Source organism: Zosterops lateralis (genome assembly GCF_965231275.1).
Source record: "Zosterops lateralis genome assembly, chromosome: 1".
NCBI classification, from domain to species: Eukaryota; Metazoa; Chordata; class Aves; order Passeriformes; family Zosteropidae; genus Zosterops; species Zosterops lateralis.
The window spans coordinates 81,825,195-81,842,012 of NC_139762.1; the positions used below are offsets into that span (position 1 = coordinate 81,825,195).

The 16,818-nt window shown below is 38.2% G+C and overlaps 1 protein-coding gene across 2 annotated transcripts in view; it reads right to left on the reverse strand.

The window, feature by feature from the left end:
* The window catches only part of ADCY2 (adenylate cyclase 2), a 207,789-nt gene that overhangs the window by 170,796 nt on the left and 20,175 nt on the right, over positions 1-16,818 (reverse strand). For both annotated transcript variants that reach the window (XM_083874798.1, XM_083874797.1), the window contains exon 2: positions 16,026-16,223. In XM_083874798.1, coding sequence (XP_083730924.1) covers positions 16,026-16,223 — 198 coding nt within the window. The remainder of the gene's footprint in view (positions 1-16,025; positions 16,224-16,818) is intronic.

Sequence of the window (16,818 nt, forward strand, 5' to 3'; positions counted from 1 at the left end):
TGCTGTTGCCAGATGAAGCATTCAAGCAGGAAAGCTTTAAAAACCCTGATCCAGAGCTTTTTAAACTCTTTTCTATAAGCTACAAATAGACTCTCAGATTGGCATCTGAAACATCAACTGCTTTCCTCCTGCGCCTTCTGACCCTGTTACTTCTGTAGCAGTTCAGCCAATGTTACATAAGGCAGCACAACAGAAAGATTCTTTCCTAAGCATTAGTTCTTTCACATGGGTAAATCATCTAACCAGATATAACTGAAAAACATGTGAAATTAATTATTCTAGTCCACATTACATTGATTTCACAACAGAATAGCTATTAGGATGTTTTCAGATTGATTTCTGATGCGCTATCTTGATAGTAGTTCCTGGATTGGATTTAGATTGGCTCAGTGATGAAAATGAGAATTCAGAAGTACTCAAATGAACATTTAGAAACAGTAAAGCGGGGGACAGTGGGTGGAGGAAGATCTGAATATGTGCCTGCTTCATCCCATTTATCCTGCAGTGCTGGTGAAGCTCTTTGAAGTGTCAGTATGGGGGAAGAAACTGCATTACCCAAATACCATTTACATAATCATTTTTTTCATATCTAAAGAAGACATTTCTCTCTGTTGTTACTTTAACTTGTTCCATGTAATCACACACCTCTGACAATAAACGTAAAATATATGCTAATTTTCTCCATCCTTCCTACTTCAAAAAAAGAGATCACCTCTAGCAGAGCAAGTATTATCTTTATATGGCACTGACAAGAAAACTGTACATTAACTGGCAATTCATTATTTTGCTTCCATCTGAATCTTTTCCCTGCCCTTGGGAAGAGAGATATCTCTAACTAGTATTTACAGTTCTGAAGCTTCAGAGAGAGAGGGAGAGATGTAGGAGCAGTGGGTTCACCTTCTGCTCCAAACCTGTATGTATTATTATTCCACGCATATGGTTACTTCTGTGTTTTTTTGTCATCTCTATTCACTGTCACATGATGGCAGATAAACAAACTGAGTTACAAACAGTTCCATACTGAGCAGGGATTTGATATTATCCTTACATTCACCAACACTATACTGGAGGTTTTGTGCCTTTTTTTAGATGTCAATGTCATAGCCTGGATTCTTCGAGAGAAACCTTCAACACAACCGCAACTAGGTAGAATTACCTTCTGGGCATTGCTACACATGTCAGTGCCCACATCCTGACCATTTCACTAACTCTCCACTAGCAGTGAGAACTGATCAGTACTGGTGAGATATGAAGAAAAAACAGTCCCAGAAATGTGTTTTTCGCCCACTGTAATATCTTTAGATTGAACAGCTGCTGCTATTTTAAGATTTCCTCTGCTAGGAAGTACAAACACCAGGATTCCCATCTCTGCTCTGTGCCATGCCCCGCAGGCCCAGCCCCAAAAAGCCCCCAGGTGACCATGCAGAGCAGCTGGCAGCCCTCAGCACTCCTATGAGCCAACACTGAGTAAAGGAAACACTGCACACTCAGGGCTGGCCCAGCCTGGACCAAGGGGCAAAGCAGAGAAGAGCAGGTCTATCCGCAGTGATTGCAGCCAAACTCCACCTCCATATATCCTCATTCCACAAATGTACCCCATTTCTTAGAACAGACAATTTGAGTATTTCTGGTTTCCCTTTTCTCATTGCGCTGATGGCACATAAACTCCTTATCAGAGAGTTGTTTTGGCTGGAGAAGACCTCAGAAATCACAAATTCAAACCATTAGCTCAGCATGCTGAAATCCACCACTAAACCATATCCCTAAATGTCGCATCTACATGTCTTTCAAATGCCTCCAGGGATGGTGATTCCATCACATCCTTCAAAAGCCTGTTCCAGTGCTTGACAATCCTGTTGCTGAAGAGATTTTTCCTAATATCAAACCTAACAGCCCCTGGTGCAACTTGAGGCCATTTCCTCTCTTGTCCCATCACTTGTTACATGGAAAAAGAGACTGACCCACACTTTGTTTCAACCTCCTTTGACCTAAAACCCACTTAGTTCCTCCCATCCAATTTGTCTCACACACCTACAGATCACAGCTGTCTTCCAGCCAACCACCTGCCCAGGTGTGCATCAAATAGCCACTGTATTACCCAGCATGTCAAATGCCATGTCCTGCTACTGTCATAACTCTGCTGAAGGTGAGCCATCACACCTGTGATAACCTGATCCAAGTGGGAACCTTCCAATTTCTTTCTTGCCTCTTCTCCTAGACTACTTAATTACTTCAGACAATACCAAGAACACATCTCTGATGCAGCAGCAAAGGCTTGTCCAGCTGGAGGAGCTGCCTGAGCCAGCTCCTGTCCAGTGGACTGGCAAGCAAGCAGAGGCAATATCAGCTGTACAACAGCAGTGCCAGTTTGTCAGCACAGCCCAAACACCTCCATCACCACCTCAGGGTCTTTCTTCAGCCTGTCTCACACCACCTCTGCATGATCTTTGCCACTTCATCCTTTCTTTACGCTTGCCACCTTGCATACTATCCCAGGAAATCAACACCTGGCAGGAATACTCTCTACACAGCATTACCTTGACCCAATTTGAAGCAAAGTCCTTGGAGGTCGATATTGCTTTTGAACTGCAATAAAGCAGGATGCTGCCAAAGCGCCACTGAGACAAGCAATCGATTCTGCTTTGCAAGGGCTCCCTGAAAAATCTTGAGATGTAAATGCTTCTGATGGCCACTAATCCACAAATACAATCCATTGAGGAATTTTCAGTACTTCCACTAAATTATAGCTGTTGTTATAAGTACCTTAATTTGTTAAATCTTCACTTTTGACTATCAATATAGACACAACAATACTTTTTAGTCATAAATTTCTTCTTTACATAAACATAAAAAAGATCCTAGATAATATAATTTCCTATTTCATGTTACCTGAAAAAGGGCACTGTTCCAGAGAAGAAAGAAAAGAAAATATTTTCTTCAGCTTCATAATCTGCAAATGGTAAATTGATTCTCACATCAAAACACTGCAAGTGGGAAGGTGAAATACTAAGCACAGAATTTGAGAGTTCTTGGCTTCTGAGACCAAGGGGGTTTTGTGTCCCCTCACTGTTTTTAAGGGGCAAAAATAAAAATATGAATAAATATAACTTTTTTTTTTTTTTTACGTTTCAATAGAGCATGCAATTTTTCAACATACATTATCTCTTGGAAATCCAGTGTAATCAAAGGTGAACAAACATTACTGTTGATATATTTAATAACCAGTCATTTTTTTATTCATGCAAAAGCAATCTGTTGAAGGCTTCATCAGAAATCTGAATGAAGTTGGTAACAGACGGTATCAGTATCTCATTTGAAATGTAAATGAGTCATTCCTGTCTTTTGGGGAACTAGGATAGAAGAGACTCCTCTTCAGTCTTGTGGTTAAAATAACTTTCTACTCGTCCCACACAATATCCCCTTCAATGATCCCTGCTTAGCATTACTTTCATGATGACCTAATAAATAAATGGGTACATAATGCAGCCTCCAAAATTCATCTAAAATCAAATATCTGAAATAAAAATAAGCACATGGAATGCAAAACCCAATACTGCATCATATAAAAAAATTACGTACTAAGATTCAAAAAATCAAAAAAGGACAAAACAGGAGTGTGAGATACAGAAGGGCTTTAAACTCTTGCTAGTCTTGAATGTTCAGAAGAGGGATCTGATGCTCCAGGAAATTTTCCTATTGGACTTCAGACTCTGACAAACATTGGAATTGTTCCAGCTGGTACCTCAGCTGCTCTCACTTCCCTTAGAGCAAGCTGAAAAGCCATTACCCCAAGCGTGAAGAGGCTGTGTAACCTCTGCCTATATTCATGCAAATACCTTCCCATAATCACAATAGAATGCTTGCCCAAGCACAATGACTGCAAAAAACTCTCAGCTGAGCTCTTCTGTGGTAGTTTTTCAATATTAAAACTACTAAATGTCAAAGTGTGTCCAAGGCAATACATTGGCTGGGAATTTCTAGCTATAGTAGTCTAATTACAACCTTACAGCATTGTTTTCTCACTGCAAGAGGTTTAAACTGCAACAAAGACCTCAAAAACAATCTTACAGGAGGCTTCTTTGTAGGTTTTAAGCATATTTTTCGGACTGGGGACAGGACAAAGCCTTTTGCTAGGAGACTGGATAGACAAATTGGATCAGAGATACTGTTCTAGAAGAGATTCTGCTCTGGATACACTGGTGGAGAAAATCACAATTCCACATCACTCTCGGCCCATTTTGGAGGGTCCTGCACGCTGCAATGCACAATGAAACAGTTGGATGCTTTAGCTGCATCTAAATTTCCTCAAGTATCAGAGGCCGTACCAATGTACTAACTACAATATTATAACCAGGTTTATGTACTGTGTCAACAAGGTCCACTGTCAATGATTCCCAAACCTCTGGAACCAGACAGAACTTCCCACCACGATATGACTAGGCAACAGGTCAGGAAGAACCTCTCACAAATCAGTGGTGATTATGTCTTAATATTGCATAATTGGGGTACAGGAGTTGGGGTGTGTTGGAGGTGTGAGAGATTTGTGCTTTCAAGGAAATGAGGTGGGAGTTCAGGAGCGGAGATATTTGTGGATAACAAGGACCTAGGTTTCTATAGGATTGCTCAGGTACCAGTGTCATTGTGGCTTCTCGCCCCACCAGCTGCCATGTGCAGCCTCTTCCTTAACTCAGGACTTCAGTTGTAAAAAACATATAGCCCTAAATATTAAACTTTTGTAAAATTATTTCAATCTTAAAAATTCTCCAATGCCTCCAGTCCAAAAACAATTAAATAAGCAAAATATTACCAGTCAGAGAACTGAGAAATGGGATTTGAAAGTAGCAATTTATTTAATCGCAAGAAGAAACATAACTAGAGTAATGTTTTAATTGCATAGACACAGCTATGAGTATTTTACTACGAAGTTACAGTTCAGGTGTAGCTTCTTTTGGAGGATTTTAAGGATAAAATTGCTCAGGATGAAGGAAGGGTTAGAGCACTGCAGTTTTAAACAACAAATGCTGGGAGTTAATTTTGCTGGTAGTTTAACAATTACATTGTTATAACTGTTGATTATTATACTTTGCCACCTAAGGGGATACTGAAAAAGTCACTAAATCAAATTATGTTAGATTTGAAAAGTTTTTTTCTCCCTTTTTTTGTTTTTCTGAAATCTGAGTATTACAAAATGGAGAAAAGTAAACTGAGAGAAAAAGCAAAAAACTTCACTTTTATTACCAGTAAGAAACTGAAGCCATAACATTTTCAGCTACATATTTTATAAGAAGAACATTTTTAGAAAAATTCTTTTTGCCCAGAAATCACTTTGCTTTAAAATATATTCCAAAATTGTGACAAGTTTAATGTATTACTTCATATTGCATGACTTCAACAATAGACCATGCTTAAAAAGAATGACATCTTTATGCATATTCTGCATTTAAATGATTCTATTCAAAACACACCCCCTCTTGCTAATGTTATTTTCTTCAAACACATGGGGAGCTATATTAATATTAGTATGTCAAATGTTAAATTTTGTTTAAATATATTTTTTTGTTTAAATAAATTTTCCAATGTAAAGTTCTTGATGATGTGGTGTATTCAAGAAATCATTTCCATAACAGCAAGAAACTTTACTAGAGTTGTATGATTTAGTAAGATACAGAAGTCTGAAACACACAATCATGTTGACCTTCAATACTTCAAAATCATTCCAGTTTTTATAGCTTTTGTTGTTTGCCATCCCATTTCTATCCACTGCCACTGAGTATACAAATGACAAGAGTTGAAAGTCTATTTTCTGTACAAACAAAATGCGCACTGCTGCACGCCTACTCAGCCGGGGATTTTATTTACCATCTGCTTACTAACCTACCCGCACCTAAGAACTCTATTTCCTTCAGTTTGAACACAACCCTTCTTCACCTTTCCCTTCAGCCATTCTCCATCCATGCTGCTGGCCAGGAACCATCTATTGTCCAGGGCTGTGTGACCAACTTCCACAGCTCCCAGAGGGAAGGAAAACACCAGAGTACTGTGAAAAAACCTCTGCTATAAAAACCAATAGGCACTGCTTTCACACGAGCCATTCCTCTGTCTGCATGCCCAGCTCTCCACGCTGCACAAGCAGAGGTGCTCAGCTTTCATCACATTTCTAGGTAGCTTTGTCCCAACATTTCTGCTGCATCTGATGCTCAGCCCATGCACACCAAACAGCCCGTGGGCACAGGTCTCATCCCATGGAAACAGCAGGAGGTAGAGGCCAGACACAGTGGTGATGGGATCTGTCCTGACTTCAGTCCTCTCCCATCCTCTCTGAGACTGCAGCCATCCTGAACAAAGTGGTACATCCCGCCCCACAATCTCACTTTTGATAAAACAGGTTAAAAAAAAGGCCAAACACCGCCCAAGAAAGCCCTCATGTAAGATTTGCAACAAAATAGCAAAAGTACTGAAAACTGAAACCTGGTATTTTACAAAGTAAATCCCATTTTATTTATAAATCCGTAAGATATGTTGTTGCTCAGCATGGTAAATAAAAGAGAATACAAACTCTGCAAGAGCACAGGGGGCAAAGTTTTGTTCTGCATTTCTATATTGTGTGAAATCATTACTGTGTGATCAAAACCATCAGCTAAATAATGTGTCACAGAAACTGTGCAAATTCTAAGGATCCAGAAAGATTTTCCTTTTGTAGCTTCAGTGGCCACACATCCCTGAAATGTTGTAAAACACCATTCCTGGAATGTTCCCATGGCCTGAGAAAAGCAGTGCTTTTGGAAATGCAATTAAAACTAAAAAAAGAGAGAGAAGGAGAAAAGAAATTTAGGGCTTCTAAAGAACAGATTCTCTTGCTAGCCTCTGTGGAGAAATATGTCCTGTCTGCCCACATCACCAATGAGCACAGAACTCTTGGGCTAATCTAGAGGAAATCATAATATAGAAATAAGTATGACTGGCATATTGTAACGTACATTTACAGTGCACTTTTCTGCATTTGGTGCTTTGTCATCAATCGAGATTTCCTTTCAGTCTTCATCTGACCAAGGAAACATGACCTTTTCCAATTTTTTTTGCACACCAAGCCAACATTTTAATGGAATTTAATATACAAATTAATACCATTCAGACCACATACTTTCTTTCTCTAGTCAATACCCTGGGTCATCCAGTAGACCTGGCAGTTTATCTACATTAGACCTAACAAAGATGCAAAATTGTAACTGATATTCTTAAAAAACTTTATAACTGGTGATAAAATTCAGGTTAGTGAAAAGAAAATAAAAGTCATCCATATCTACCTAACAAAGAGCATAGTCTCCTCTATGTGAAAGCCATTTAAGGCACCAATTTATATTTGTTTGTACAGGTGTGTAAATAATATGTGCACATTGTTAGGAACTGGCATTAGATAACATATGCAGTAATAATGGATAATCAGAGTGTGATTTACATGGGAAAAAACAGACTTACTCAAATCTCTGCCTCATTTAATAGCAATAAAATACTTTTTGTTTTAGTTCTTTTTGGAACGTGGAAGTTTTCAGACATATGGGTGTTTAATATTTTCGTCAGATGTTCACCTTCTTTACATGACATTTGTATATTTAAGATATCTTTAAATTAATTTACAAAGATTTTACTAATTATATTTTCTATGAATATATAAAACTTACACATCCCCTACAAGCTGTCCTGAGTCACCCTTACTACATCAAATGTATTTTTTTACTTCTTTATCTCTTACTGTTGTAAAACTCCATAAACATAACACCTTACTTGTCAACAAACTAGTATATCCTCGTCTTTCAGATATTAGTTAATTTAAGGTAAGCAATGTTTCCTAGTACCTGCATCACTGTAGATTTGCATCCTAACAACGGAAATGAAAAGGATTTCATAGCCAGCATATGACAAACTGCAGTGATACGGGGAAAAATCCTGTTACCTGCTGCCTAGACTAAAAGAGAAGTCATCCTCTGACAATCTAAATACTCAGATTCATTTATTTAGCACCACAGTTGTGCCTAACACTTAATAAAATCTACAGAAATGGAAACACTCCCAAACAACTAAAGTGAGGTGTTCTTATGAAGCTTGTAAGAAACATTTTCACCATCTATTTTATTTCTTTGTTCAATAGCTCACTAGCTAAATTTTTACAGCACTAGAAACCTGCAAACTGAATGAAGTTTGAGACAAAAGGCAAAAAAATGACCGAAGGTCAGGCTCTATGATGATATGCCCTTTCAGCACCCAATTCAGAAAAACAAAAACATACAATATTATGTGCAATGGCCATGTAAAAGTACAAACTTTTCCATGGCAGGCAGGCATGCAAGGTCTAACAGCTTAAACCAACAGATTAATGCAGTATCATGCCAAAATCTCTCCTCCTGAAAGACAAGCAAACTGTTACATTCCTGAGTAAAAGACAATTCTGAGAAATTATATTTGCATGTCTCCCTTAAATTAAACCTGCAAGAAGTACTGGATAGCTGCTTTAATGGTTCTCTGGTAGCTGCATCATACAAGTAGTTGTTAACTATATGGGTACTATGAAATTATTAAATGTTTATTTCCTGATGTCGAATCAATTATTAAGCACATAAGAAGCAATACAAAGGGCTTAAATTATTCACTTCCATTTATCACTTGGTCTCTCAACTTCAGCAACATTAGAAGAGTATGATGATATTTAAAATGAGCATTGCTTATTGTCAGTACTCTCTGAAACATTAATATTCTTGTTGATAAATGTTATTTCCCATCAGAGGGAAAAACCTTGCCACATTCAGTTCATGCATATTTATCTGAGTATTAAATTTCTATTGTACATCAATATGTACATTTGCCTTGGCAAAGTTGATTCACATGACTTGCACTACAATTATCACACTGCATGTAAACTACGCAATAATCTGATGAAAACTACAATCCATTCAGCCTTTGTACTTAATTGTCCCCTCCAAGATGAAAAACAGTCTTCAAGAAATGGAGTCAAGAAAAATAAACTAGCAGGGAAAAAGAATTTCATAAGGTTCTTTCGGTAAGTTCCAGGACACATTCAGTCTCTTCTACTTTATATTACATCAAGGCTCTCTCATAAATGTTATAATGAATGCCTAAAGAGATCAGAAATAGACCAAAATTATTATCCTCAGACGTTTTAAATTCTGAGACTAGTTCTCCAGAACACTGGAAGGATAAAAGATATTTAGATAGCAAAAAGCCACGAACTTTTAGAATTCAGGAAATGCAGCTCTCCAGCTTTTAGATGAACTTCAGGCACAGGTCAAAGCATATTGTCATTTAAAACCCCTCAGTATTTTCCAGATGTTCAGTGGTCCATAGAAATAAAGAACTAAAAGGATGCTCCTGAACCACTGAAGCCTATTTTCTTTGAATGAAGATACTGACTGACTCTCAGCTAAAGACAGCATCCCACTCTAAAGCCAACTTATTTTTTTAATCTTTATTATCCTGAGGATATTAACCTCCACAAAACCAAGTGCTCAACTGGCTATGGGATAAATTCTAATTTTCAGTTTAATTTTCATTACTGGCCAGATGATTTTTATTTTTGTGTGAGTGTTAGGTGTATGTGTTACTAATTCTTTGTCTTCCATAGCTTCTCCTCAAATCTGGAGTCTGCAACTATGGGCTATCTGTAGATGGCAGTCACACCACTCTCAGTGTTCTTCTCCTCTGCAGATCTATACCCAAGTCAAGCTCTTCTCTCCTCCTCTCACAAAACTCTCCTTTCTCCTGGTGATCTTTTGAATAAAGGTGACTAGAAGCTTACAAAGTCCAGGCAAGGATTAATCTTTAGCTGGATATTCTGCCATCATAAACAAGTCTTTTCTGGACACATGTCCAAATGACCCATTTATCAACTACTGCTTCTTCTCTTCATTCTGCTTGTCCTTGCTTCTTTTTCTACTGATGAACTCAGCTAGTAGCTGTAACTTCTGCTGTTAGTCCCCAAATGCAGGCATCTCTTATTTCCTATTATTAAATTTCATCTAGCTACTATTACTGCAGTCCTCAAGGTCAAGCTTTTCTCTCCCACAACATTGTGATCTTTTGCTGTATTAGGAATCCTTGAACTGGGTCATCAACAAATTTCATTACAGCAGTGACATTCAGTCACCCCTTCACTAGTAAAAAGCACCAATAAAGGGAAACATTCTCCAGAGAGCTCTCTGAGAAATCCAGACAGAAATCTTCTTCCTGCCTGCCACCCTCTAAATTCACACTATCTACCACCTCCCCTCACCTACTTGTGCAGTTACCTTAATAATGGTCAACTCCATTAACAGGGCTTCTAGTCTCCCATTTGGCATGAAAACAGATCTTTTTTTCTTGCAAAAAAGTTCCCTATTTAAAGCAGTAATCAGTTCTTTTTTCACCAGCTGCTCTCATGATGCACTGCCATGACATAGCAAAGGTTAACAATGGCACATTGGTTATGCCAGCTGGTATTTCAGGGGTTTGCACATAATTGTTTTATACTAATCTACTGTATTACTGATTTTAATAACTGGCAGATCTGTCTAATAGTTCACCTTTTTTCCTGTCTTCTATACAGATATAACCATACCGGACTTGATAAAAACAAATAAATGTCTTACTGTTAAGCCTGTGACTTTATATGTCTATTAAAAAAAAGTATTATAGTATTAAAAAAATCATCTGTTCTCTTTCCAAGATTATAACTGAAAATATGGTATATACTGGTGGATTGGGGGGTTCTTGTTTTTCTACCACACTTACTCCTAAAGCCAAGTATCATCTGCTTGGCAGTATCTTTCCCTTTTATACAACCCTGCTGGTTTTCTGCATGTCCTTTTTCAGGTGAATATTGACCTACAAGGTACTGAACTATGCTCCCACAAGATTCAGTTCCATGTTCAGGATACTCATTCCTGAGAGTCTGACTAATCTTGAACTTTAAAAAAAGTCAAGTCTCCCCCACACTCCAGACCCTGGACAAGTGGTATAGCATCAATTCGTCCTCTCACTTTCCTGTGCTGCAGGAACTTCACTGACACCTGCCTTGCTTTCCTCAATATATATATATATATATATATATATATATATATATATATATATATATATATATATATATATATATATATACTGTCTAACCACAGAACATGTTATTGATAGTTTAGGGCAGGGCTGACTTTAGATAAGGTAAGGTGTAAAAATCAGACCCAAAGTAATTCATGCAATGACAAGTCTGCCCTTTCTGCAGACCCACTGTTTCACCAAACTGCCTAATACAGGAGCTGTTACCACAACCACAGAAACTTTGTGCAGGCCCTCACCCCTCAGCACACAACAGATATTTCCAGATACTAAGACAGTATCAAAAACAAGAGAATTATAAATACTAGGGCATAAAATTTTGCCCAAGTTTCTTAAGCCAGGACTACTGCAAGGCCCAAATTGAACCATTCTATATCAGATTAAAACAAAACAAAGAAGTACTTTAAATTCAGCTGAAAAGTAGAATTTAGGCTAAAATAATCAAATATATATTCTAAGCACATCACTTTAGATATTTTTTTAAAACCATAAGTGTCAAATTCCGCTTGAAGTCATTTCTGTGCTGTAACTGAATATAGAGAAGAAGGAACACATCTGGTGCCTGCACTGTGCAAATGTATTTATGATTAAATAGAATTGAATACCAAAATCCTGCAATGATAGAATTCATTAGAATAGTATAATGCTGCATAATTACTCTTTTTTTTTATATCATCCACTGCATGCTTTAAGCGCTCTTTTTACCCACTGATATCAAAGTGCTGTGTCATATTTACATACACCCCATACAAAAGGCTGAGGAAGTATTAGACATGTCAGAGAGTGACACAGAAAGGCAACTCTTGTACAATAACTACACTGTCAGCAAAACAAGAGAAAACTGATTTAAATTCATTCCCCAGTATGAAACTCTACAGACAGGTACTGGATTTACATTTTGAAAAGAAAGGTGCTTCATATTATAGTAAGGAAGAGTTCTAACATACCAAAATCAATCCATCACTCCTTTCTACCAGCTCTCCTTACTCAGCTTGCCTGCCTTGCATTACTGGCCCCCTACCAACACACCATCCACAGACTTCCTCATGGCCCTTGCTAAGTAAGCATTGCCCTTGGCTCTTTCCTCACTGAAAACACCTTCAAACATTACTGTTCACACCTTAGACTTGGAAGAAAGTTGCCAGCAGGCAGTGGCTCTCTCTGAGCCTCGGCAAGGCTACCTTTGCTCTACTTCCTTCTTACCAACCCAGGTGTCTCATGGCTCCTTGCAGGCAGCCCAGTCTCCCTCCTGGTTCATACAAACTCTAGCACATGAAGGTCCTAACAAAGGATCCAAGTTCCCCAAGCCACCAAGGAAAACAAGGGGCTCTAATGCCATAAAAACTTGGGCTGACACCAGTAAAGGATACTTCTTCAAAATAAAAAAATTGTCAGGTACCAAAGACTTTTGCCATCACTGTTTAATTTTTTTTCATGTTAAGCTGCCCACTGTCTCCCTAAGAGAGGCTCCATCTCCCTCTCAGTGTACTCACTGTTCTTCATTGTTGACACAGAAGAGTAAGGGAGTTTGGACTAACTAATGAGCTAAGTTAGCTACCTAAGGCTGATAGTGCAAATACGCTGGCTGCTCTCCTAGATGGGTTAGGGATGATGCCAAGGCAGCCCAGTGACAGTAACAGCCTTTGGATCAGGCTCAGCAGGCAATTATGGAGCCAGCATGGAGCTGGCAGATTGGCATAAGGGACAAAGTAACTGTCCATAGCCACACTGTCCTCACCCTTCAAACAGCAGCCAGGCACCCACCCGATAAGAGCTTTTCTCCAAAGCTCTACCTGCAACCAAAGAAGAGTCAAGGAAACAGAGACTGATAAAAGCAGTCTGCAGGGACAGCAAAAAGATAGCTGAAACCAATTACTACTTGTGCTTATTTCACATCAGCCTACAGGTTTCTAATTAAAAAAAAAAAAAAAAAAAAAAAAAAAAAAAAAAAAACCACAAAAACAAAAGAATGGCCCTGACCAACCACTTCATTTACAACCCTCTCCTAATTGTGGGTCATTTGAGCTATGTGCCTGCAGGCTAAGGAAGAACTGCTCTGCATCAAATATATATTGAGTTCCTAAACAAAATAATCTCTCTCAAATGGTATTTTTATTGTAAACAAAAGCCACAAAAGTTCACACCTCAGGTTCCTTAAGACAACAGAGAAAAACTACATTGAGCAGTTGCAAACAGACAATAGGCATAAGAAAATCATTAAGCCAAAATTCAGAAGATGGAGGGGTGTCACTCAAAGGGCTGTCCTCAAATGGCACAATAACACTCTCTTATAACACTCTCTTTCTAGTAACTGTGGTATGCAGAAAATCTATCTTTCAATAGTTACTAGTACAATTAAGAACTCCATATTCTTAACAAGCTTAAGATTCAGGGGACATGAAAGTTAGGACATTTTTAAACTCTCCTGAATCAGAACAGAAGTTAGGCTGTAATTTGAAGTAAATTAAAAGTAAATGAAAGTAAATATATATAAACAAGAAGCAAATTAAAGCACTTGTTTAGTAAGTAACTGTGCATGAACTCTTTCATTTTCATCATTTTCTAATCAATTAATGTTGACAGAGATATATTTGAAACATAACTAATTTAAATTTTACATCATGTCTCCTTTCTTTCATAAAAAGCATAAAGGAATCACAAAACCACTTTAATATGCCAAGTAAAATGATTTAAAAATTCACAAAATGTAAAATTTCAACAAAGAACTTGTCAATGATCGCTGAGGAAGAATTTTTCCGATTTGGTTTCACATATAAGAGATAACACCAATTATTGATCTACATATTCTTGATGCAGAGCAAACAAAACACCAGCATCACAGGAATACAAGGCAGTATTTTACTGCTCACAGCTCTTTTTCAAATGTTTGAAAACATCAAATCTTCAACTAGTCTTTTGTGCAAGGTGTCAAATTCCCAGAAAGATTCCCGTATTTCCAGTTTAGTCTTAACTGACACTAGGCAAAAGTACTCCTACAAAAGCAGTCCACAAAACAGGACCACTACTCAAAGGAGAGGAAAAAAAAAAAAAAAAAAAAAAAAAAAAAAGGTCTGGGGAAGTGAAGGGTCCTTACTACAAGAGTGACATGACCTTGCACTCTCAGCAGTGGCCAGGGGCTACTTTGGCACAGGCCTCTACTGCCAGATGCCAAAGACATCTGCAGCCAGGTCCAGGCATTCTGGAAAAGCCCTGCCCGCTCTCAGCTGGAGCGCACAAAGCTCTCGTTAAGGCTGCTTAGAGCTGGCTGCTGCTGACAGAGCAAGAGAGGGGGCTCCAGCCCAAATGTCCTTTTCTCCAAGCAGCTCTTGCATGCAAAGCAAGGAAAAGACTGAATATCAGAGGAGTTGTACCCTGGCAACCTACAGGAAGACAATGCCATTTCCCAGAGCTCTACAGTCCTTCCTCCATCACAGGGCCAGACACATCCCTTGCTTGCTGTGGGGAATGTCTACATTTTTCCTAAGAGGAAAGCATGGCAGGACACATCATCACAGGCTAAATACAACTCTGAGACTGAGACATCAGTATCTCTCTTAGATCTCTTTCAGTCCATGTGCTTTCAAAAATCATCATCCTAGCTTTCAAATACCGAAACTAAATTTAGTACCATTTACAATGAATAAATATTATGGCTAACTAAATATTTGCATGTAAGCTTGAAAGTCTGAAGTATTCTAGCATGACATGACACAAATGCCAGTGAAAACAAATGAAAAAAGTAAAACCTTGTGAATTTCCTAGATGTGCTATCACAAAAACACAAGCACTCCCAGGGTGAAATTTGTATCTAGAGAAAAGTATTTCATGTTCTGATTGTTTTGTATTACATGCACGTGTGACCTGGTTTGGTCATTTAAATTATTGAAAAGATATAAAACCTAAAAAAGCACTAAACCAGGTAAGAGGTTTCTTAGATAATTAAACCCAGAACCTTCCAAGAAAATGAAAATATAAAGTCACCCACAAAGATAAGGGCTCCTAAAGTATTACCAATATGCACCAGAAATTTAAATAATTTACATTAAAGAGTTTAAAGCAACGACTTAAAGTTCAGTATTTGACCAAGTCTTTGCAAATTTTGAATAAAAAGTCAGAGAATTTATTTCAAGTCTGTATCAAGGACCTAGAAGGGAGTCTGGAGAAAGTAATACAATTTAAAGGTTAAACTCACAGAATCAGCATGAAATCTTCAGAAGATATATTTATATGTTTAAAAGACTTTTTCCACCCTTTGAAGAGTTATAAAAATATTATGAGCCATATTCCCATGTAGAGCGGTTTGGAGAAAAGAAAATAATGTGACAGAACTCAGAAGAATCGATCAGACACAGCACTGGATATTGCGCATCATTTATTGATGTTTCAAAAGTGCTGCTATTAGGCTGCAATTATATTTTGCTTTTTCTTCATTACAAAATTTAAAAAATATGAAGGGTACCTCACTTCTCTACTCATCCATTTTTCTAGACAAGTCAAAAGACTCCCAGTCCTTTTTCTCATAAGAACACCTTGTAGACCACAGAAAGCCTACACTGAGAGCTCAAACATTTTAAACTGGAAAAGATAGCATAAGCAGTGTTGAACAAAACTAGCATTTCTGCCATGTTAACTGGTCACTAGAATCAATTATTCACTCTACAAAGAAGCTGGTGATTGGAATCGAGTATTCATGATTAAAGGAGCATAAAAATATAAAAGCAAAATTCTTCTAATATTTCCTAATGTATTTTAAGTATGCACATCTCTGGTATTTATAAAACAGATGGAGGGAGTCTCAGCATGCAACCACTTAGTCACAAAAACACTTTGTGAGATGTCCCGCTAAAATGAATGTTCATGCTTTTGTATAGAATGGTTCTTGGAAATGTACCCAATGGAAGCAAAATTAGTAATAATGGCAGTCTTACCTGGTCCCAGGGACAGATGATTCCTCCAAAACACATAAAGAGATATCCCATGGCAACAAGACATACCCAGACCACCAGAGAAAATATACGAAGCAGCTTCTTAAATACAGGCTCTACGCAGACAAGGATAAATATAGCAAAAAAAATTGCTAGGGCTGTTGGAACAGTTATTAAAAATGCCACGTGGTCTTCAACTTCCTGGAAACAGAGGAAAATGAAAAGGAAGTTAAAAACAAATGTACTTAAAGGTCAGACATCAATAACATACTCTAAGCTAATTGTATGTGGAGATGGCAGAAAGACACAACTGGATATCTAAAGTGAGTTAAATCAAAATAGGATTTCCTTCATGGTAAGAAACTGTTATGTGGAGCCTTTTAATTACTACTGTAACTATTAACCACAACAGCACAACACTTCTTTTACTACTCTGAGTTGCACCAGGCTGTGAGAAGTGTGTGCAGCATGAGAGGGTTGAGTTGGAAAGCTCAGCCTGCAGTGGACCCACAGCCTATGGCCAACCATCGAATAACTCCACCTCCAGCACACATAGAACACAGAGGGGCAAAATGCAGAAGAATGGAAGCTTGCAAGAGCATGAATCTGCAGGAGAAAGAAACTTCCCCTGAAGCCTGTCATGCCCCTGCAGAACCTCTTCTCTGCTCTGCAGACTGAATAGACCCATTGCATCAGGAGACATGCTGGAGCTGAGCCAGGCAGCCCCATCTGCTCTGTAACAGCCAACGCAACCACGAGAACGTGATGGGTGACAGCAGCAGGGACTCACTTGTGA